This window comes from Phlebotomus papatasi, chromosome 1 (genome assembly GCF_024763615.1).
Source record: "Phlebotomus papatasi isolate M1 chromosome 1, Ppap_2.1, whole genome shotgun sequence".
NCBI lineage: Eukaryota > Metazoa > Arthropoda > Insecta > Diptera > Psychodidae > Phlebotomus > Phlebotomus papatasi.
This window is the reverse complement of record NC_077222.1, coordinates 72,142,712-72,167,777: the sequence shown is the minus strand read 5'-3', so window position 1 is coordinate 72,167,777 and position 25,066 is coordinate 72,142,712. Positions and strand designations below refer to the sequence as shown.

The 25,066-nt window shown below is 35.4% G+C and overlaps 2 protein-coding genes across 4 annotated transcripts; both read left to right on the top strand.

Moving 5' to 3' along the window:
- The first annotated feature begins 50 nt into the window (after nucleotides 1-50).
- LOC129801191 (alpha-taxilin) lies at nucleotides 51-6,641 on the top strand. Of its 3 annotated transcripts, none has more exons than XM_055845992.1 (5): nucleotides 51-136; nucleotides 193-725; nucleotides 802-1,048; nucleotides 1,110-1,988; nucleotides 6,121-6,641. In XM_055845992.1, the coding sequence occupies exons 3-5, from the start codon at nucleotides 950-952 to the stop codon at nucleotides 6,535-6,537; spliced, it is 1,395 nt and encodes a 464-aa protein (XP_055701967.1). In that variant the 5' UTR covers nucleotides 51-136; nucleotides 193-725; nucleotides 802-949; the 3' UTR covers nucleotides 6,538-6,641. The 3 variants fall into 3 exon arrangements, with proteins under 3 accessions (XP_055701967.1, XP_055701959.1, XP_055701977.1); XM_055845984.1 differs by having other exon boundaries at nucleotides 185-725; XM_055846002.1 differs by having other exon boundaries at nucleotides 185-725; nucleotides 799-1,048.
- Nucleotides 6,642-7,185: 544 nt separating this feature from the next.
- LOC129800762 (pre-mRNA 3' end processing protein WDR33) lies at nucleotides 7,186-20,690 on the top strand. Its single transcript, XM_055845379.1, has 8 exons — nucleotides 7,186-7,823; nucleotides 7,891-8,160; nucleotides 8,256-8,407; nucleotides 14,643-14,740; nucleotides 14,814-14,940; nucleotides 15,009-15,454; nucleotides 19,426-19,746; nucleotides 19,811-20,690. Exons 1-8 carry the CDS (start codon nucleotides 7,545-7,547, stop codon nucleotides 20,524-20,526), a joined length of 2,409 nt encoding a protein of 802 aa, XP_055701354.1. The 5' UTR covers nucleotides 7,186-7,544; the 3' UTR covers nucleotides 20,527-20,690.
- Nucleotides 20,691-25,066: the final 4,376 nt, after the last annotated feature.

Sequence of the window (25,066 nt, the reverse complement as noted above, 5' to 3'; positions counted from 1 at the left end):
AAAAGGACAATTCAGCAGTTTCGAAAATATTTCGATTTTCGATTACGGCATGTAAACATCGAAATATTTTACACGTCATTAACAAAAAAGAAAAGTTGGAAAAGCCACGGTTGGATTTCGGCTCGTAAATTCTCTGGTAAGTAAAGAAAAATCCAGTGTTAGGCAATCAAAAATTGATATTCAGAATTCTAGTGGTGTGAGAAATGAGGAGGCAGCGACAGACCAAGGAGACGAGGAAGGAGAAAAAGGAACGAAGGGAGGAAAATGCAAAAATCCATCAGCAACTTTATCTAGCACTATCTGTAGTTGCTGTCGTATTTATTTTAATTGGAGTATTTGTTTACCTTAAAACTCGTCCAGTCAGCTAATATATAAACAGTTGTAACTTCTTTTGTGATCCCCAGTGTCTTCCAGAAATGTTTTATCAATATAATTTATATATCTGCCAATGTGTACCTACATATAACTATTTTACACGCACCCACTGATACAGTTTTGCATTTTTTTTAAAGCTGGTACAGAGTTTTATAATGTTCAAGAAAATATGAAGAAAAATCTGTGGAAAAAATAAATATTTTCAAAACAAATTCTAAGGCGGGAACTTTGATTTTTGTACGGATGATTTTTGGTAGTTGATATTTGAATGTGAAATCGAGGAGTGCTGTCAGAGGATTTGTCCAAAAATAGATTTTTGGGCCAAGAAAAACGTGCGGATTTTTATTGAGGTGAGTCTAATCGATAGATTACGCATTTATCTTTCTAATTCCATTTATTTTGCTTGTGAATCTATTGAAAAAGCAGTAAAATCCTTTGGAGGGAGTTGTTGTTTACGTTTTTGGGTGAAATTAACCTCAAAAAGAGTCGAGTTTTAGGATTTTCGTGAGGCTTTTTTTTAACCAGATACGTAAGCCCCGTAAGCCAAAGGAAGGTCCGTAGGAAGCCGTGTGAGATGGAGAATTCAAAAAGTGATGGAGGTGACCGTAGAGATTCGGAGAGGAAGAAATTGGCCAAAGAGGAGAGAATGCGTGACTTAAAAGTCGAGGAGCAGGTGAGCATATCAAATTTCTCGAAAGATTGACATGATAATCTCATTGATTTTTATTTTTTAGCTGGTGAAATCAATGAGCAGCATGGAGCCAGATGATAAGATACACAATCTGGTGAAGAAGTACGTGGACTTGGAGAAAGAGACACGTAAACTTGGGAGTGTGGCCAAGCAGCAGGAGAAGCGACTGGATTTGATACAAAAGGAGAAGGAAAATCTACAGCAGGAGTACAATAAAGCCATCCTGACAAAATCCAAGCTAGAATCACTGTGCCGGGAACTCCAGCGACAGAATAAATCCATCAAGGATGAGAGCTTTGCGAAGATCCGGGAGGAGGAGGAGAAGCGCAAGGAGACTCAAGCTAAATTTCAGAAATCCCTCAATGAAATCACCACACTGATGAATGAGAACAACGAGCGGAATAAGAAGCTCCAGGAGGACAATGTGGAGATGTCCAAGAGACTTAAGTACCTCCTGGAGCAGTCAGAGACAAGAGAGCAGCAAGTGGAGAAAATCAATATGAGTATTGATCTCTCGACACAGCTCAATGAGGCAAAACTCACAAAAATCCAGATGGAAGCTGCCCTGGAGAAGGAAGGGCTCCTGAAGGAAAAGCACGAAATCCTAACGGATCTCAAGAGAACGCGCCAGCAATTTGCTGAAGCACAGCAGCAACTGGATCTTTACACCACAAAATATGATGAATTTCAGAATTCCCTGTCCAAGAGCAATAGCATTTTCACAACCTACAAAGCCGAACTGGAGAAGATGTCCAAGAAAATTATAAAGCTGGAGAAGGAACGGAATGAATGGAGGACGAAATTTGAGAAGAGTAATGTTGCTGTCCTGGAGCTGGCATCCGATAAGCAACTCAAAGATCAAATACTGAACAAGACAACTCGTCAATTGGATCAACTGCAGAAACTCTGTCGATTTCTTCAGGTAATGTCCCAAGAAACAATTTTTCCTCAATATAGTCTTATAGAATTCCCAAATCATGGCTTATCAGAAAGTCTCAAAGAACGATTTGCTTAACCCTTTAAGGGCGAGAAGCTTGAGCGAAATTCAACGAAATCAAATTTCCCTCGATATTTTAGCCTAAATAAGAGATTTACGGTTGAAATGAAATTTTCCCATCCCTAGGAGCCCTAGAAAACTATGGGTCATATATGGCCCAATCGTCCTTAAAGGTAAAAAAGCACAAAATTTTCCAGACGACTCGTTTACTCTGTTTACTCTGTTATTTTTGAAAGATAAATAACTTGAATATATTTGTAATAATAAAAAAAATATATTTAGAGTACGAGTAAAAATTAAAACGATCAAAAATTAATTTTAAAAAATCTCATTCAATTTTTGGTCTCAAAGACTCCTGAAGACTTGTACACAAAAACAATAATTTTTATGAAAAATGTATTATTGTTTACTTCATTTTTAATTATTATGATATTCATCGAAACAAATTTCGCATACTGGTAAGGTAACACAGAGATAAATGTCGCATGCCTCACAAATACAATTGGTCTTATAATCCTTTTTTCTGATAGCACCATGTGCACCTCAGTTTTCTTCGAAACATGTTTGATGGTAATGGGTAGGTGCAATGTTGTTTGTCTCTGGGAATTTAAGACGTACAGTTGCAAATTGCTGTGGATCCGGAAGTTCTTCCGGCGCTGATGCGTTCTCGATGAAGACTTCAAAGTCCACTTCATCCACGTCTTGTTCCAAATATATTATGCCACTTTCGTTCAGGACAAGATTGTCGGCATCATTGCTATCTTCCGGGCATAATATGTGGATGATTTCGGGTTCATTGATCATAATTTTTTTTCCATTTTTGAAGTCATCTGCAAGAGCAAAAAGTTATGAATTTACAACATATACGCAGAAGTATCTCATAAATTATCAAAATATTACCTTCTTCAGTCAGTACACTGGGAAATCTCAGCTAATTGATATATCACACAATATAACACGAATAATTAACTATTTTTCGCACACATAAACAAAAACATGAAACAGTCTAACCTCAAATCTTCGAAAATCCACTAGAGACAAATTCGGTGTTTTTTACCTTTATGGACGATTGGGTCATATATGACCCATGAAAATTATGAAGCTTTCCTAAAAATACCAATAAACTATAATTTTTACTTTGTTGAGAAATATTATATATAGTTATTATGGTTATTATAGTTTCTAGTCCCAAGAAGTTTTTGCTTAAAAAAATTAGAAATATTAAAAACATTAAAATTCAAGCATCAACGTGAAAATTTGAAAATTCGTTATTTTTGATATCAAATATTTTTTATATAGCAAATAGCTGGAGATTTGCAAAAAAATATCCTAGATTCCTACATCTTTCTACTTCGTGATTATGTACAAACATTAGAAAGACATAACTTCAGATAGTCAGGAAAAACTATTTTCTCTATGGGTCACGGGTGACCCAATCGTCCTTAAAGGGTTACATAACGCTTCTAGACTACCTAAAATAGTCGTTCAGACCTTTATATATAAGAGTGGCGCACCATTAAGTGACTCTATAAGCATTACTGTGACAGGAAACTGAAGAGTTCTATGAGACAATCTTATAAAAAACATCTTATATATCTTCTGAAAGAATGCTTATACAATACTCTAAATTTATTATTATATACGGATATGAGCCTGTTATAAGACCATAATCAGAATAATTAAAAGAATCACAAAAAAAATTCGCTTTTATATATATATCTAATTCTATTTTATGTAATTATAATTTTTTAATGTAATTTATCATGTTTAGGAATTTATTAGTTCACCATTACCCCCATTCCAGAGATACAAAGATGGTCGCTGTAGCCATGCCGCGAACCCACGAAAATCCATTTTGTCCCTGTAAATAATCGGCTGAACGCGTTTTCTTTTTCCTTATTAATATCCAATCGGTATATGAAGAAACGCCTCCCAACTTCGTCTTGACTGAATTTTACGCTTATTTGTAAATTTTTAAGACCGTTATGAGCATGTTACAAGTCTTCAATAGATCCAAGTCAAATTTAAGGGGAAATCAGGGGAAGTTGTTGACATTTTGTTAACATTTTGCAGAGTTTGGATTGCAAAGCATTTTTCACACAAATTCATTCAATAAGAGTAGATTTGCTGTATTGTGCTAATGTTTTAATGTGAAATAAAGAAGTTATAAGAAATAAAGAAATTACTAAGTTTTACAGCATCTTCTGAAAGAATGCCTCACATTCTTTGTCAGTAAGTGCTCAAAGAACTCCCTGAGCATCTTAGTAGTGCGCCACTTCTAGATAAGGGTCACTGAGAGACTCATTCGGGAGTACTACAAGCGGTGTTTAAGTCTTTCGCGTCACACTTTTATTGAGCAGATGAATTCATGTAAAATTGAGTTTTTCCTAATGCTTTATGATCAAATATAATAGTTCAGAGAGGAAAGAAATTTTCCATTGCGTGAAAACTCGGAAAAACTCCGGGTCATATATGACCCTATTGTCCTCAATGGAAGTGTACATACCATTTTCAGTATCTATATCACGGGCTTTTTTAAAAAAAAAGCAGAGTATCGCATTTTGAGAACGGTACAAGCCAAAATGAAGGAGAATATACTTCTTGGACGCTCCCATGGTATTTTTTTTTTATAAATTAAAAGCTGCAAGTGTCACTGAAGGACAAAAAAAATAATGGTACAAACTGATAAAAGTGGATTACTTTAATTTTTTGTGGAAATCATGATATTTTTCACGTGGAAAAAAGTGTTAGTGTACTGAAAGTCTAAGATTTTTCTATAAAACTATTTGCAGAGCAAATATGAGAATCTTATAGCAGTTTTTAGTATTCTTTTATATTGTACTCATTGCGTTCTTCTATCCTAATATAAAACTCACAGCGTAATTCATCTGTTTTCCGGTTTTATTAATAAATTAAGAAGTAATAATTGCAAACAAATGGCAGAGGGCTCTAGAAAATATTGAGCAAATCGATAAAATAGGACTATACTTTGATTTTCATTAAGAAAATAACTTATATTTTCACGAGGGTTGTACTGAGAAAAAGTCTATAAAAAGAACTTGTAGCACACCTTGAAATGAGATTTATAAGAAAATATTTCTTAAGGCTTTTGTTCTTATTAACACATACTTTGAGCTTGATGTAAGTAAAATATTATAGAACATATTTTCTTGGGAAATATCCTATACACTGAGAAAAAAAAGAGGCTACGATTAATTTTTCTCGTCATAACTTTAACACTTTTCGGGTGTAAAAATATATCAACATTTTTTAATGTTAATTTTACACCTTTCGAAGGTAAAATCGACATGAAAAAAGGGTAATTTTAACCCATAATACACCTAAAAAGGGTAATATTTACACCGATTTCGGATCAATACTGTAGGGCAAAATTAACATTTTTGGAATGTTATTTTAACTTTTTCGGATTTCTCTCAGTGTAGAAAGGGTTTCGTAGGATTGTATTACGCTTCTTATGAGACTTTTATATCTCTATCCTATAATTCCGCTGTCAGTTGTTTAGAAGATCATTATGAGATCATTTCAAGCATTTGGTTCTATAACTGTGTTATCACACTTGCACATTAAAATTTTAATATGATTTACATTAATTGTCGCTGGTGAGAGTCCAAATGTATAATATGTGTGTTTGAATCATTTTATATTCAAAATTTGATCTATTTGTTGATAAAAAGGTAGACTTGGCCCGCAAAATTTGATATAAATTGATTTATAGCGTTAATGCGAAAAATCAATGCGATTTTCTCTTTAATTTTTTAATGTGAAAATTATTTATGCTTTAGGTAAATTTAAACTTATTTTTGCAGGCCAAGTCCACTTCTCTATCAATAAATAGAAAAACCCCAAATATTAAGTGACTCAAAGACACAAATAACATATTTGGATGCTCACAAGCGACAATTAATGTGAATCACATTAAAATTTTAATGTGCAAGTGTGATAACGCCGTAAGGCAGCTAATTTGCTAGTTGGGGTCTTCCCGGTCCTCTCCTATGACCCAGTGATTTTCTTTAATTCACCTTCTCTTCTGTTTCAGGCTGATCGCGCTCTCCTGGTCAATACCCTGAAGGAGAATAACATCGAACGACCAGCCCTGCCAGAATTACCACCGGAACCGGAGCCAGTGGAACCCGAACCATCGCCTCAGGATGACAAGCTCGAACGGATGATGAAGACTTGCAGTGAATACAAGCAAAATCTCGCTGTCCTGCAGAATCAACTGGCGTCAATTACCAAACCGTCCACATCGCAGGAAAGTAAGAAGTCCAAAGCAAAGAGCAAGAAGAAAGAATCGCAGAAGACTCTCGCCTGTGAAATGGAAAATGGAGATGCTGTAGTAGAACCAGTCGCCCTCGCCAATTCCGACAGTGCCCCTATGAGTCAGGAAAATACCAATGACACCTCAATAATTGCTTCCGCACTGCCCATCGATCAGCAGGACATCAAGGAGTAGAAAAGCCGGAAGCCTCATTATTTACCAAGAAAAAAAACTCGAATATTTGTGTGAAATTTGTAATTTATCAACTAATTTCTTTGAAATAAATGAAATTCTCTTAATTTTTTTTAGTTCTCCATAAGATCTTCATGTCAAGCCTCCTACTGGTCCATCGGATTCATCAATGTTTTGTATTCCGGATAATCCTGAAGAATCTCTGTGGTTTGAGCAGGATCAATCTCCTTCAACAGCTTCACAATCTCTTTCTCTGCCTTTTCTGATAATTTGGATGTATCATCAAAGGAAGCTTGTATTTCATCTATCCCAATCACTACATCCATGAGATGCGACTTGATTTCCTGCATTTCTTCGATGTGCTTCAACATCTCCACGGAGCCATCAACATTTTTCTCGCAATTGTAATTTGTTCGCAGATAAAATGGCAATTTCTTTATCTTCATCATCTCCAAGTCCATTTTTTGGAATTGCTGTGCGTTCTCACTCATTTTGATTAAAAAATTCTGAACAGACGAACAGACTCCAAGGACTCCTCCAAGAATTTTATTTTTAAAAACAAAACAAAAACGGAAAATGGGAATGGCTGTTTTTACAGTGAAGTTTCGAAATTTTTCGAAACGCTGAATTCAAATGACAAAAGTTTTTTTCGGGGTTTTCAGCATTCGAAAATCCAATATGGCCGTTCAGTCCGTATCGTGGTTGCTTGTATAGTTTTTATTTCTTGAAAAGAACTCACGAATTTTAACAAATTTCCAAGAAAAGCTAATATCATTGAGTAGCTGACTATCTATACTAAGTGATGAATGTGAAATTTTCCACGAAAGTATCGTGAAAAGGGAGAAAATCGTGGAAGAAAAATACCGTTGACAGAGAGACAACGCCATCGAAGTCTCGAAAAAAAGGGCCTTCTGGAAATCTCATGAAAACATGTTGAGAAGTAGTGTTTAAGTTAGTGATAGAGAGTTGTATTTAGAACCAAATAGAGAAGTTTTAGAGCGTGGAGTACAATGGAGTTTGCTCCGCTACCGCAGCAGAATATGGGTGCTCCGCCCCCGCCTCCAATCAACTATGCCATGCCTCCGCCTGGGGTGCCACGATCGTTTCAGGGTGGCATGATGGGTGGTGCTGGTAGACCCGGGCAACCCTACTTCAGGGGTTTATCGGGTTTTCCGCGTGGTCCTGGTGGCATGCCAATGAGTCAGGATGATTTTGACGGAAAACGCCTGCGAAAAAGTGTCATGCGGAAGACTGTGGATTACAATGCTTCCATCATAAGATCTCTCGAGGTAAGTGGAATGAGGAATGATTTGGTCTAGGGATTGCGAGGAATCTATGTTGGTGTCCCGGTTGCAGAATCGGATTTGGCAGCGTGATAGCAGAGATAGGAGAGCCCTGCAGCCCGAAAGTATCTATACACCGGAACTTTTGCCACCGCCCAGCTACATGGACAATCCCAGCAATTCAGTCACGACGAAATTCGTCAAAACAGCCACAAACAAGATGAAATGTCCCATCTTTACGCTCGCCTGGACACCTGAGGGACGACGCCTGGTCACCGGAGCTAGTTCCGGAGAGTTTACCTTGTGGAATGGGCTTACATTTAACTTTGAGACAATTCTTCAGGTTTGACACCCCGTAAATTTCTCGTGGCCACTTCAATGTCTAACAATTTGGCTGGTTGTTTTCTTTTTTTTCTCCGGTTACCCTACCAACTCCAGGCCCATGATGCTCCCGTGCGAACGATGGTGTGGTCTCACAATGACAATTGGATGGTGACTGGTGATCATGGTGGTTACGTTAAGTACTGGCAATCAAATATGAACAACGTGAAAATGTATCAGGCTCACAAGGAACCGATTCGTGGCATAAGGTACACAACAATCAGGTTTTTACGAATATATTTCTTTTATCATTGTCTGAGGAGATGGGAGACATTTTTTGCAATATTAGTCCTTGTTACTGAAGTAGTCAGATTTATTTTTTATAGAACTAGTCAAAAGTCCCCTGCCCTGAGGTCCAATTGTGCATTCAATAAAGAGATTATTCGCATGGTCCCTCATCAAATAAAGAGAGAAAAACACATTCGATTCCCCCAACAAATCTCCCCCTTCCCTGCCCGCATACTTACCACGATGAGTTTCGATATGAAAATGTGATAGCAATTTGTGTTTGAATTTGAAGTAATAAGTTGAATAAAATCAAATGCCTGATACATTAAATTAAAAAATTACAGATTAAACTTTTGATTTGTTAAGTCGAGACGAATGCTATAAATTATAATACCAAACACGATTTATTTTTTCTTTAACCCTTTAAGGACGATTGGAACACCGGTGTCCCATAAAGAAAATAATTTTTCCAGACTACCTAAAGTTATTTTTTCTTATGTCTGTACATAATTGAAAAGTAGGAAGTTGAAGGAATCTAGAATATTTTTTGCAACTCTCTAGCTATTTGCTATGTAGTAAATATTTAAGCTCAAAACTGGCGAGTTTTTAAATTCCCAAATTCACAATTGATTTTATTTATTTTTTATACTTCCAATTCTTTTTGAGCAAAACCCTTTTGGCAATAAAAACTACAATACTCATACGTAATATTTTTCATTAAAGCGAAAAATATTATTCATTGGTATTCTCAATAAAATTACTTAAATTTTTGGGCTATTTTTGTCCCTATCGTTCATAGTGGCACAAAAAACACCGAATCAGATTCTGTTGGACTTTCCAAGGTTAGATGTAAGACTTATCATTGATTATGTTTCTCAGTTTAATTTTTATTGTTGATTTTCAGTCCGTAAAAAGTGTCTCGTCGTTAAAGGGTTAAATTTTTTCAACTTAAAAAAAAATTAATTGAGCAGCAAAGGTAACTCAATGTTATTTTGCTTTATGAAAAGAATCTCCTAAACAGCGGGGAATTTATATTTAGAAATTGCAAATCTATTTGGTATGTGTCTAGGTAGGATTGAGGCACTGCTACTCATATTTAGTTGCATATTTTGGTAGTCTATCCAAAGAAAAATATCTATGGACGTTCTAGATTTTTTTTTTTTAAATTATTTCGAATCGATAGAAATCTAACACTTGTCCAAATGTAAGATATTTTGTAGCAATCTGAATAGTTTCTGGGCTAAGACATTTTTGATCAAAAATTTGTGTATCTCAAATTAGTTACCTTAAATTCCCCGCTATTATAGGGGGAAGTGGGGAACAATTGAAATTTGTATTTTTCACCTATTTTTAAATAAAATTAAGCCTCATGATATAATTTAGTTGCACAAATAGATTAAGAATCTAAATTATATCACGGTAAGCCTCAATTTTATTTAAAAATAGGTGAAAAATCACAATTTCAAAGGTGCCCCACTTCCCTCTACACAAAAAAAACTATTCAGAGAACATACTCTACTTAGGATCACGCAGCTTCATCCTTTATTATTTTTACTTTGAAAAGAAAAAAAAACAAAATAACGAAGAAATTGAAGAGTCTGATGCAAAATTGTAATCCGAAAATTTTTAAATTGGATATTTTCCAAAAAAGGACGGATTGATGCTTCGGATTTTCACCATAGAGAGCATTCAAGACTTATACATTCAGAATTTGAAATGAACTTCAACAAGGAATAATAAAATAAATTAAGAAACTTGAAACCTTGAGCTATAATTTTGAAGAGGTAAAAAAACGAAAAAAGCAGGAAAAATTAAATTAGGTTAACAAAATAATTATAAAAAAAAGAATGGTTAGTAGGGTTACACTACTTACGTTATACACTTATGGACATCTTTTAAAAATCTTAAGTTCTTATCTAAAACAGATTTCGAAAAATCATAAAATTATCTGTTTATGCTGTTATTAACAATTTTGCAATTTTTCAAAATCTGTTTTAGGGCAGAATCACATTGACAGTAAAATGCTCACCGTCACCGTCAAAACCCTCACCGTATTTCGTTGATTTACGCATTTTCATTGCAATTTTTACTCAAATTCTTAATTAACGTGTTGCATTATCTCATACTCGGTGGCACTAGGTGAAAATAATATAAGAAAATTGAAGAAATAAAACGAAAATGCGATAAACGGTGAGCAAAAAAACTGTACCAAAAACTGTAGCAAAAAAATCCTACAGTTTTTTTTTGCTCACCGTTTATCGCATTTTCGCTTTATTTATTCATTTTTCTTATACTATTTTCACCTAGTGCCACCGAGTATGAGACAAGGTAATATCATAATGGAAAATTTGCGTAAGAATTGCAATCAAAATGCGTAAATCAACGAAATACGGTGAGGATTTTGACGGTGACGGTGAGCATTTTACTGTCAATGTGATTCTGCCCTTAGGTAAGAATTTAAGATTTTTCAAGCTGTCCATCAGTGTATAACGTCCAGAAGTGATGACTTTACCCTATAATTTCTTCGATTTCGCATTTTAGGTTAAGAATATTTCATGAAATTGAACTTTTTGTCATCCTTTTTTTCTCAAAAGTTTTGCATATCTATCCCTCTCTTTTACATTAAAATTGAACCAAATTAATTGTGATGTTAAAAAAAAGGAAGACTGAGTGAGGCAGACATGAAACTGAACATGACTTTGAGAGGTTCTCGAACTCGTGACTTAGATGCTATACCTCAAAAGTACTTTCGCATCATTTATTGTTTACTGGTTCTAAACCGATTTGAACCGTTTCATGAATCACTCAAAAGATCCCAGAAAATGGCTTAAATAGTAATAAAACTGATTCTTTGACAAAAATTAATTATAGATTCATGGCCCGTTCACAATAGATTTGAACCGATTTATAAATCATTCACAATATTTCCCAAAATATCTCAGGAGTAATACAATTGAATTAAGGAAAAAAATAGTTATCGGTTTTGAAGCGGTTTATTACTGATTCAGAACCGATTGGAGCCGGTTCAGTTTAATCGAAAATTCCAAGACCCTCCAACGAACTCTAACGAAAACCCGTTATTATGTTACGTTATTATTTAACTGGATTTTTGTATCAGGACGAAATGTCCGCCTGAAAAAAAATCACGAAACGTTTTTGGGCAATCCCGAAGAAACTTGGTTTTGGTGAGGAAGGGGAAGGATGGGGGGAAAAGAGGGGCATCTTAATGGTTCCAGAATAAACTTATGAGGGGATCCCTTGAAGGTCGCAAGTCACCATTTCTAACCGTTTGGGCTCTAGACGTGGTAACAGCCGGATCGAGAGACGAACGGTCGAACGGCGTAGCGCCGTTTCTGAAAAATCGTCTGAAACGTGGAAATAGTGGAAGGTGGAACTTTTGGGGAATGAAAAAATCAAGGGATTACATTATGCTCTCTCTATGGAGTTTGAGCAATAAACATTAAATTTGATCAGTAAAAATAAAATATAAAATTTTGATCAGTAAAAAACAGAAATCTTCACAAAAATGGGCTTTCAAAATATTTTGGATATGCAAAATATGAATGAGTTACCCGTTTTAGGTTTTATAGAGTTTTCCTTTCAATAAAGACTTCTTTGAAATAACCATTCTACAAAAATCTACACTCACATTTTGATCGGTCTTTTGACTAGAGATTTAACTTCATAAGTTTGCACGCTTCTATGGGAATGTAGGCATGGTTCGCACAGAGTGAACCTTCAAACGATGCGAATTTTTTCTTTGTTTGCAAAGAGCTGACCTACCATATCTCATCTTGTTTCATGAGCTTAATAATGATCTATCTTATGACTAAGAAATGACGAACTAGCTCTTTGCAAACAAAGAGAAAATTTGCGTTGTTTGAAGGTTCACTCTGTGCGAACCATTCCAACATTCCCCTAAATTACAAACAGGAACGTAGAATTTTACCAGTTTAAAGAATTAATTGCTTTTATTTAGCCTGAGATAAAATTTTGAAATTTTAGAAGTTAACCCATGTTGCTGAACATCAAGTCTGAAGCCTGTATTACTCATTTCGTTTGTCTCCAGTTCTCCTTTTCTGCCATTTTTAAACCATATGAATTTCTTGCTTAATTTTATTAACAATTTTTTCGCCACCTTTAAGTCAGATACTTTGTTAAAGTGCACGTATATTTCCCATGGATTTTTTCTTACAAGGAAGTCGTGCAATTCGAGTTGGAAGACTATTTGTTAGATTGCTTTTTGATTCATTAAAGCAAAATTCAGATTGTCTTGCAAAACTAATTTCTCTTGTTCTGTATTTCTCTTGTTCTAAAAACTGGCATTAAGTGAAAGATATCTCAACTGGTCAAACACGCAGAAAAGTCACATTTCATATCGAAATCTCGGCACTTTTAATTACTTTACAATATTATAGCACAATTTTTATACCCGACGACGCTTTGCTGGAAATTTTAAGCAAATATTAATTTTTTTTAACTAGTAGAAGATGGAACTAATACATTGAAAATGCTATTTTTCGCATATTTCTAAAAGAATCTAGGCTTCAATACAATTTAGTTTGAATATAAAAATAAAACAATTTCGGGTCTAAATTAAATTGTGGCTGAGTTTAACTTCCTTAACGCCGTTATCACACTTGCACATTAAAATTTTAATGTGATTCACATTAATTGTCGCTTGTCAGCGTCCAAATATGTTTTTGTGTCTTTGAGTCACTTAATATTTGGGGTTTTTCTATTTATTGATAAAGAAATGGACTTGGCCTGCAAAAATAAGTTTAAATTTACCTAAAGCATAAATATTTTTCACATTAAAAAATTAAAGAGAAAATCGCATTAATTTTTCGCATTAATGCTATAAATCAATTTATATCAAATTTTGCAGGCCAAGTCTAACTTTTTATCAACAAATAGATCAAATTTTGAATATAAAATGATTCAAACACACAAATTACACATTTGGACTCTCACCAGCGACAATTAATGTGAATCATATTAAAATTTTAATGTGTAAGTGTGATAACACAGTAAGAAATATGCGAAAAATTGTGTTTTCAATGTAGCTCCACATCCCCTACTAATTGAGACTATTGACGATATTCCAAAGGAAATTACAACTTCAATCTCGATCTCATTTTAAAAGATTTTCTCGAAAATAAAAAATACAATAAATAAAAGAAGTTTTGGAAAAAATAAAATATTTCTAAAATAAGGGTTGAAGAAAAAATATCTCTTTTTGGAATAGAGTAAAATATATTTTAAAGAAGTTCAGTTGATGTAACTTTTCCTTGGGGATGATCAAAATATCAAGTGGATGAAGATGAAGCTTCCTTACGACCACCAGCGGTGCCTTCTTGTAAAATATGTCTTGAAAAATAAAGTTATGGTATTGTAAAGGAGTCCCCTCATCCTTTTAGCTTATTTTTAGCCCCAAATCGATAGGTTCAAAATCTCATCAAGTATGTCCAAGTTTAGGCCCAGATCTTTGACAGAGATTTAAAAAATAAAATGAAAAAAAAAAATCTAAAAATCAAGACTGAATATTGTTTTGAAAAAGAAAAAAATCTGTGATAAAGTGTGATCAAATAAATAAAGAGATTAGAAGTATAAAAAAAAATAAAGACATGAAAAAAAGAATCACCGATTCCATCATTTGTTGTATTACAATGATGTTTTATCTTTCAATAAATTCATTGAATGAAAGTCGTGGTTTCTTTCATTGGTTTCCTTTTTTTTCGCGGGTGAACAAGAAAAAAAGCAAATAAAATGATGGATGAAGTAGCGAAAGTAGAGCATCTCCAATCAATCTTGGACTCGTGGACTTCAGGAGATCCCATTTGTGGATCTCTCAAATTCAACCTTCACTTCCCTTTTTTTTTTGTTGTACTCGATGGAGAAAGAAAAGCAATAAATAAAAAATAAATAAATAAAATTTGTCCCTGAAATTGAAATAAAGACTTCCCCCTATTCCCCCTCACAACATCACCCTCCGACTTTTCTCACGAATGCAAATGCAGAGAAGAAATCACGAGGAGTCCTCAGCAAAATGATAGCAATTGGAGGAATTATTGTCTTTTGTATCGATAAAAAAAAATCATGAAAATAAAGCTAGCACTACCTTTTTTTTTACTTTGAGATGAAATAATAAAGATCCTTAAGACTTGATTGATAAATGTTCCATTTCGTCCAATTCTCTTTTCTGTCCATTCACAGCTTTAGTCCTTCGGATAATAAATTTGCCACTTGTAGCGACGATGGAACTCTCCGAGTCTTCGATTTCTATCGATGTGTTGAAGAGAGGATCCTCAGAGGTGAGTCCCTGTCTCAATTCTCTCTTATTGCAATTATGCAGAAAAGCAAACAAATGTGGAATCTTTTGATTAGGTCATGGAGCTGATGTTAAATGTGTTCACTGGCATCCACAGAAAGCTCTCATTGTCTCCGGCAGCAAAGACAATCAGCAACCGATAAAATTATGGGATCCCAAGAGTGGTCAAGCTCTTGCAACACTGTAAGATTTTTCCTTCTTAACACTAAAACCAGTCAAATTTTCATCCCCAATCTCCCATTTTTTTTTAGACATGCCCATAAGTCCACCGTGATGGATCTCAAATGGAATGACAATGGAAATTGGTTGGTGACTGCATCGCGTGATCATCTGCTCAAGCTCTTTGATCTGCGCAACTTGAGTGAAGAAGTACAAATATTCCGGGGTCACAAGAAAGAAGCAAGTGCTGTGTCATGGCATCCCATTCACGAGGGTTTGTTCAGTTCGGGGGGCTCAGATGGATCAGTGCTATTTTGGAATGTTGGCACTGATAAAGAAGTGGGTGCCATTGATACTGCACACGACAGTATTGTATGGACATTGGCATGGCATCCACTCGGTCATATTCTCTGTTCTGGCTCCAATGATCATACAATAAAGTTCTGGACGAGAAATCGTCCTGGTGATCAAATGCGTGATCGCTACAATTTGAATACACTTCCGGCAAGTCTTCAAGGCTATGATGACTGTGAAATTGGTAAGTTAAGTTTGCTATTTTTAATATTGAAATTCTAATGAAATGGCAATTGGGAAAGTGCTTAAAAGCCATTCCAATTTTTATTTAGAAAATGCTATTATTAAATATTCATGAGATTCATGGCGCTTATAATGCCGGCATCAGACTGGACGTTTAGCCCAGTTCCCGAAGGTCTCAAAAATCTCAACAAAAAAAATTATTGATTTTTCAAAATCTAATGAATCATTTGCCCTTATAATCTAATCCTAAACAACAATTTTCTAAAAAAAATCGTGCCTGATTAGGAATTAGAGGAGTTAAGCCAGATGGCTGCCCTAGACACACTTACGATTAAAGTCCAGAGACGACTAAGCTAGTTCATAGCCAAGTCAGTTCCTGACACACTGCAAATGAGGCTTAACATTCACTGGTATCCACAAAACATAACTTTCCTGGATTTTTATGCAAATATTTCTACTGAAATGCACTAAATACTTCTCTGAAAATGAAACTATTTGTAATATCATGTCTCAGTACACGTCCAATAATTATTTTTAATTACAATTATTTGTGAGGTGGAAGCTAACTCGCGACTTAGGCCAGTTTAAGTGGTTCTAGCGAATACTTCTTGTTGTTATACGTGAATTGTCAAGTAAATTTACAAATAGTTTTATTTTCAAAGGAGTAGTAGTGCATTTCAGTAGAAATATCGGCATAAAAACCCACGAAAGTTATGTTTTGTGAGTGCCAGAAAATGTTAAGCCTCGTTTGTAGTGTGTCAGGAACTGACTTGGCTATGAACGAGCTTAGTCGTCTCTGGACTTTAGTCGTAAGTGTGTCCAGGACATTAGGTCTGAAGCCCGTATAAGGAATTTAATGTTGAGTTAGATAAGTTAGCTGAGGTCGTTCACAAACTCGGCTTCTGTAATCTGAGATAAAATCCAATCTCGTCAGATCGGGCCCAAGCTTTGTATGCACACGTATTGACACGGATCCCGGTCAAAATACCGAAATCCAAAATCTCGAAGAGACCAAAATCCGAAAAGCCAAAATCTCGCAAGGAAAGAGTCCGAACGCCAAAATATCGAAAAGGTCAAAATCAAAGTCAATATCATGATTTTTTAAAAGTGTCATAGTCGTCATAGTTAATCCGATTACTCCCGTGATTGCAACCGCGCTTGTTGGAGGAGAAGGGAAATTTTCTGTGTTTTGGGGACCTTACACATTATCCTCCTTATGATTTTGTCCCTTTCATGATCTTGACCATTCAGGATTTTGGCTTTTCAGATTTTAAGGGATTTTGATCCATTCGGGATTCTTCGGAAAATTTCAGAAAGATCGGTTCAGTAAGACTCTGAGTAATCTTGACTACCGCATTGTAAAACGGTTTTTTGAGAAAAACGCGTTTAAAGTTTTACAACAACATGCCCGCGCGGGCGGAATGCATAACTAAAACTGCTCTACCTCCGAGAGTTTTACTCTGATTGACTTGAAATTTTCAGAAAATATTTTTCAAATGTTATACTATAAAATAAAAAAAAAATAAAAAAATGATCTTTTCGACCTGAGAGACCCATGTAACAGCCTTTAACCTTAACTGTTATTTTTCCATAATAATACCCATCACACCTATTGTCATCCTCCGATTTCACATCAATAACCTATGATTGATTACTTTGAGCATTCTTGGCCTTCCTGGCTATCAATGTAACTATTTCCCACCTAAACGTGATTTTTCCTGCCTAACCGATGCCTGGTGAAGAGGACAACGCTGAAAAAAAAACTCAACAGAAAAAATCAAGAAATGTTTAATTCCTCAATTTACTGACCTAGGGTGAAGGCTCATAATTTTGGACAGTCTGCTTATAAGCATCGATGTTCCAAGTTTGAAGTGCGATATTTTCAATACTAATTGATTTTTTTTTGTTACTCTCTGTTCGGAAGGGTTGTTTAGAAACTTGGCAAAGGTTTATTGTCTATGATTTTACCAAAATTAGTCTTAATACGTTTAAAAATGAATTGATATGTAGAGGTAAATTTGACTCGAATTTTGGACAACTTGGCTGTAAATTTGGACAGATAATCCGCCTCAGTAGAATGTCCATTGTTCTTCATTTTATGAACCAATCTTATCAAGTCCTCTTTCTGTTCATGTAAGGGAAACGTGGAATGTCACAAGAAGCCCGGAAACTTTCCATATCATTCATTAAAGTGAGTTGACTTCGATACTCCAAGTACGTGCGGATTCGCTCATTCCCTGACCTTTCCGGGAGCCTTTCAAGGCATTTCTCGCAACATCTCTTTCATAGAGATGATGCTCCTTTGTTTCTTCAGGCATTTGACTAACATAGTCATCACATAAGCTGAAACTTCACGAAATTTCGTGAGAAAAACACCTGTCCAAAATAAGGAGTATCACCTCACTGGTAAATGTCTTAAAAAATTTCCCATTTTTCACACGAAAAATCTAATTCACAAGGCAAATCTCACTTCAGGTCAAATGTACAAATCACCATTAACGTGAATCAACACAATATTCAATGAATATTCAATAATATCACTCAAAAAAAGCGAAGAAACATTGTTAGTACTTCGTCACAGCTAAATAAGACTGAAGTAAACATAAAGTTCTGTCATATTTCTCGTAAGCAATTGCTCACACTGAATTTTCAACAAAGCAATTTCAACTCAAATCATATTCAAAATTTAACGTATTTAGTGTTAAAATCTTCCAAAAAGAACAAATATTTAGATAGAATTCATTATTCATCAAATATTGGATTAAAAATCCATCATTTTAATCAATTTATTTTTAGTGTCCAATTTTATCCTCAAAGTGTCCAAAATAAGAAACTGGACAAAATTATGAGCCTTTCCCCTATTGCTGAATTTTGAGGCAATTTTTCATTTCTTTCACTATCACGCTAATCACTAATTGCGTCTCCTCAAGGATCCGCAAAGCTCTCGAGATCCAGGAAAATTTCTCATGAACTCAAGAAATACTCGGAGACCGCGAAAAATTCTCGCAAATTGTCACGAATTTTCATGAATTAGGGGAGACTGGGGCAAATTGAGCTAATCAGTATTGATATTTTCTGTAAGCCAAATATTCCAAAAATAGAGCTCAAAATTTTACATAATCCTTCCTCGAATACCTTGAAACTTTGTAAGTTTGAGAAGGTTCATGAAGGCTATCTATTATAAAAATTTCAAGCCTCAGTCTCTTTTATTTTAGAAAATAGTGAATATTGAAATTTTCGTTTTGACAAATTTTGCCCCAGTCTCCCCTATTAGAAATTCTCGTGGATTCCTATGAATTTTAGTGGATTTTGCAGTATTTCCGTTTCTAGCGAATTTCTGAAGAATCCGGAATCTTAGGTGTCATAGACCTACAATATGTGGGCTTTTGATGTTTACATAGAAAACAAATTTTCCATTAAGCTATAATTAGTTTTTTTTGTGAATTAGCATACAAAATGAATTTTCAATAAAAGAATCACACCTACATCATAAGCTGATTTAGGCTTATCAGTTTCTTTCTTCATTTGGAGACATTCTCTTTCTATAGTCTTAAGAATTGATAAACCAGTGATAAGCCCAGATAAGCTTATGATATCTGAGATTCTTTACATGCAACCTCGGAATGTTTGCAACTGGGAATGACTGAAAATTCAACTTTGTCTTGAATTTTGGGTACTTAGAATTACGTAGAGCCAACTTTATCCGTTTCGGTCTTCGAGATTATTTTTTGAAGGAGTCCTCTGTCCATTCTATCCCCAAAAATTAACTCACAATCGGAATCGAATTTTCATGTGTGTTCTTAATTGTGTCCCTACTTCAATAAACTTATTTGGGCTTAAGAGAATTTATTATCGTTCCTAGTTTAAAGTGGATTCTGAGCAAACAATGAATTTACTGCCTAAAAATGATTTACACCTTCATTAATTTTATATCATGAATAAAAAAACCGCAATAAATTAATAATTTCGCAGATGATCACGTTGTAATTCCCGGAATGGGCCTTGATGATAAAGTTGACTTCACTGAGAGTTTAACAGCAGAGCGTGATTATATTCCTGGACTTGATCTTGAGTCTGATTATGATCGTCACAGAGAGAAGAGGCCATACAGTAAACCCATACCACGAAAATTCCAAGCACAGTGGAATGATATGGGGAAAGTGGATGAAGAAGCAGCGTCGCAGGAGATTAAGGAAGTCATCACACAAATTGTAGAAAATACACCAGGGGCAATGTCTCAAAAAGTTGCTCCATCTTCGATTATTGTATATGGAAAGCTCATTCATGTTAAACGTAAGTTTTTTTGGTAAGTTTTCTCTTTGATTTTGTGTCTGAAGTGTTAAAATTGTTCTTGTAGCTGGAACTCCCCTTGAAGCAGCTATTCTCGAAGGATCAATTGCCCTCAATCAGTACATAAGTTCAGGAGCCATTGAGGAGCTAAAAGATGTGTTGCCACAGATCGAAGAGAAGTTGAAGGAGAAGGAGAAGGAGAAGGAGAAGGAGACGGAAAAAGAGAAAGAAGACAAAACAGAAGAAGAATCTGAGGAGAAAGATGGGGAAGATGCACCAGCACCCAAACGTGCCCTGATAGATCACAATGTTCAGTATATCTATGATAAGCCAAATCCGGCAATTCCGTCGTTGCTGGACCTCAAACTGGATACAGTCAATCTTCCAGCCTCAACAGTTCCGCCGACGTACGAGAGAGAGCGCCTGAGGAACGGTACGGGAGAACCAGTGGCTGCTCTTACCAGCCCCTGGCAACAATCTTCCACTGGGCCAGCACAGACCGTAACACCAAGTCCCTGGGCCTTCGGGCAAGCCCCTCAGTCGTTGAATGAGGTGACCATGAATTTCCGCAGTAATCTCAATGCAGCAGCCTTTGGGCCCGCTGCTGGGGGCAGCAATGAGTGGTCGAATGGCGGTTCAGCCCGGAAGGGAGATAATTTCCGGGATGGACGTAGCCGGAATGGTGATGGGGCTAATGGGTCCAGCAGTCGTCGGCCGGGATCTTCTACTACGTCAGGAGATCGCACCCGCAGAACAGGGGGCAGATGGGGTAGACGCGTTTAGAACAAAAGGTATGGTAACGCTTGCAGACTAAAAACGTTTTAATTATTTATCTATCTGATAAAATTGTCCATTTTATATAATTTGCACACACTATAATGTGGCTAAAAGAGATTTCAAAAGAAATATTGTAAAAATAGTTGAATAAATGATCAAGATACAAATCACGTTGTCGTTTTGGACATTAACTCTTTTAAGGACGATTTCGGTTACCTTTTTTGCTTCTTTCAATTTTAATTCGTAGCGAATAAAAATTTAAAGAAGCAAAAAAGGTCTTAATTTGTTCTCTGCAGTCATTGCACTCTTCCACACATTTGTCAACAGTTACCAAAAAATGATCCCCCGATCATCAAAAAGTTATAATATTATAATTTCCCCTAAATATAATCAGAAAAAATAATTTTTTTAACCTATTTTTGACCCCCTCGTCCTTAAAGGTTTAAATTAGTTTTAAATATTTTCAATTTCAATATCAGCGCAAAAAGGATATTGTTTGCCAATTGAACCAAATTGACCGGAAAATCGCTATTTTGAATTTATTGAATGTCAAAGGTCAATCACTTTGAAGGGCTCATTTTTTAAACCCATTTGGTTAAATGTGGAGTTTTTGGAAAGGTATTGAAATTTCGAATTCTGCTGTAGCGGTCTTCATCGACAATGAATCGGTTAAGTCAAGGGGTAACTCATATTGAGAAACCCTCGTCAATGGTCCGAGAAACGCTTCGCGAAATCCGAGAAACCCAATTTTTTCATCGCAAAACCCGAGAAACCCAATTTCTGCATGGCGAAACCCGAGAAACCCAATTTCTGCACCGCGAAACCCAAGAATTGCATTGCGAAACCCGAGAAACCCTATTTCTGCATCGCAAAACCCGAGAAACCCATTTTTTGCATCGCGAAACCCGAGAAACCCAAGAATTGCTTTGCGAAAACCGAGAAACCCAAGAATTGCATCGCGAAACCCGAGAAACCCAAGAATTGCATCGCGAAACCCGAGAAACCCAAAAATTTCATCGCGAAACCCGAGAAACCCAAGAATTGCATCGCGAAACCCGAGAAACCCACTTTTTGCATTGCGAAACCCGAGAAACCCTATTTCTGCATCGCGAAACCCGTGAACCCAAGAATTGCATCGCGAAACCCGAGAAACCCACTTTTTGCATTGCGAAACCCGAGAAACCCAAGAATTGCATCGCGAAACCCGAGAAACCCAAAAATTGCATCGCGAAACCCGAGAAACCCAAAAATTGCATCGCGAAACCCGAGAAACCAGAAACCCTTGTCAGAAAAAATCTGAATGAGTTACCCCTTGGGTTAAGTACCGATAATTGAATCATTTTTTCGCGAATTATTATTTTTTATTTGACCTTGAGTTTGTTCTCGAGCTAAAGTACAAACGGTAAGACATATCGACTTCCAGTCTTCGATGACCCCCCCCCCCCCCATAAGTGGATATTATTTTGGACGGTCCTTTTTTTCTATTTCCACAAACCCCCTCAAAACCATCCAAAACCATGTTTTTTTTGTTTATTTCGAAAACGGCACTATAGATTTCTTCTATTTTCGGGTATATTTTAGAGATAGCCTAGAGAAAAATTTTCTCCAAACATACCTATGACCGGAAAATTCGCCATTTTGAATTATTAAAGGTCAAAGGTCAATTATTTCGGAGAGGTAATTTTTTAACCGATGTGGTTGGATTTGGTTTCTTTTTTTTTAGGAAATATATCGTCGGTTGGATCAGAACCTGTGCTAAATGCATTTATTTTGTGTCAGAATTCGTTATAATCACTGCACAGCGTTTGCGACGAATGCAGACACAAAACAAATGCAGTTAGCACAGTTGCTGATCCAACCGACAATATTGAGATTTCAAATCCGGCTAAATCAGTCCGAATCGGTAATAAATTGGTCAAGTAATCGTAATTGATTTATTTTTTTCGATGATCCCTTTTTATTTGTGTTTAGCATGTTACTTATGTCTAGAATATTCTAACATTCACAGGCATACTTCTTAACCAGTTCTAGTTCGGAATTCATTTAAGATTGCGAATCAATGTAATCGGTATTAAACCGTTATACTTAAAAAAATCATGCGTAAAGTTAAATCAAAAATTATTTTAAATTGAATTTTTTTGTTATACTTGTTTTTAAGGAGTGTTGCTTGGAATTTTGTAGACGGTTTGTCGTCTTTATTTTCCCTAAAATCATTTTTAATACATTTTAAAATGAATAAAAATATAGACATAACTTTGGTAGCCTATTTCGGTCACTTTCATTCTCATAGTTCCTTGGCTTTCCGGACTTCTTTCAGTGACTTTTTGACATCATATCGTTTGTCGAAGCGACATTCTTTATTATTTTTATGGATTGTGTAATCTCTAGAAGTATCTAGAAACAAAAAATTCATGGAAATTCGAGGAGCAAAAAAGTGGTCGGAATTGGAAGCTGGCCGAAATTTGGTACACTTACCTTAAAACCTTTGATTATAATTTTTGATTGACTTGACAATAAATTTTAATGTTTTAATAGCCCAACTGTGCCATAGATAAAAAAGTATCAATTAATAATTTTAAAATAAATAATTTTGATTAGTAAAATATTCTATTTTGGTCAATAATTTTGACAATTTTCGCTAGAAAATTTATACAATTATTTACGGCGTACGATATTTATTGATGCAATTAGCAAAATACCAAATGGGAAGCAATTCTAAAGAAGCTTCTTTTCTCAGCCGGGAGTGGTTTCGTCAAGTGTTGGTATGGCAGATTGCAGTGCCTTTTGAATTTGTACTTAAACGACATTATACATTGTGTATAAGAATCTTTTTTCTATAGATTTAAAGAAAACTAAAATGACTTATCTCAAGGATTCTGAGGTCAACAATTTCTAACGTGTGATAAATAACATGTCTCGAACGATTTCAAGATCATTTCTGACATAGCTTATCTACGTTTCCCATTACTGAAAGCTACATATTAGAATGTTGAATGCTGAAATTTATTTCCTATCACTCTCAATGACAAAATTACACTATTTACAAATATTTACTTTCAAAGATGATCCTAAATCAGTTTGACAGAGAAGAGATTCTGTGAACGAACTTGACCCTTCATTTTGATACATTTTTAATCTTCTGAAGCATTGAAGCATTATCAAAATTCGTCACTTATTATAAAAGCAGAACGATTTAAAATATAAAAGCAATAGAGGCTGTACGGAACTAAGAAAATGTAGTAGGATGTATTAATTAAATATTTCCACCCTTTCTAAAAACCACAAACTGATATGTATCACTCTTTTGGCGCAATAAGCATCCCAGTAGATATTTACGAATTATGACCATATTTCAAATTAAATTGCTTGCAAAATCAATTGATGCTGAAAATATTATTTGTACCTCAGAGACATCCGTCAACTAAAAGTGCGTCACTTTCTGATGAAGATCTCCACAAAATTAAATTGGACAATCTGCTCATTTCAATTTATTTCAATTAAATTTTGCAGTTAGTGTTAGTGACTTTGCTGTCGTGGGCAAAAATTTGCCTCATTGGTCATTGGATATAAGTTGGGAAAAAGTGCCGCGCATTTCTTTTTAGTGAATCGATGCCAAATTTAGTAGCAATATGATGTATATTCTTCTAGTGCGACGTGTTGTGGTATTTTAGTTGATTCTGTTGACATGAAAATAAGCCACTCTGGGACGAAAGATGTTCATCCCAAAAATATCGCATCATCCCAAGAGATACCGTCACCAAATGGCAATTTCATGCCAATTTGTCGCGAACTCATGTCGCCTCAAATCTGAGTTCATTTTAAAATGTTCGACAATTGCTTCTAATACAGGACTCTCTCTTTCCCTCATCAATAGATAAACAACAACTGAGGAATTTCATATTACCAGTCTAAACTAGAAAATGCTTTTTGGTACGGAAATAGAAGCCATAGATAATTGCTTACCACTCTGTGAGTTATACAATAGAATAATTTCTCACTCCTTTTGCCCCGGCTAGAGAGTGCCAATTGCAGAATTGTTGATGATCATCAGCCACAATCTATTTATTCTCATGCACTTGTGACAATCAAGTGAGAATCACGTAGGTTTTGATTGTTGCTCTTGTGGTGACGTTGATGGCGCCTTTTTCTTTTTTTATCTTAACACCACGCCACAACATGTCCAATAAAGCAATTATAAAGTATAGTAAAAGGGCAAATAATTGTGCGATGACCAAGAATGAGGCACCATAAAGATACACCACCGCTCTCCAGATTGAGGTACACTCCTGCCAAGGTCACAAAACGAGAATGAGAGACAAAGTGCGAAAAATGATTGAACAATCTCGTACAAAATCGCATGGTGACTTTGCGCAAATTTAATTGAACAGTGAAGTGTACATAATATTAGCTAAATCGATCATTATCAAAGAAACCGGCGATGTTTCGGTTATTAACCGATTTCAACTGGATCGAAAATTAACACAAAACATGTTTAAAATGTACAAAATATCTCCTTACTAGAAAATTACTGATTCATGACCGGATA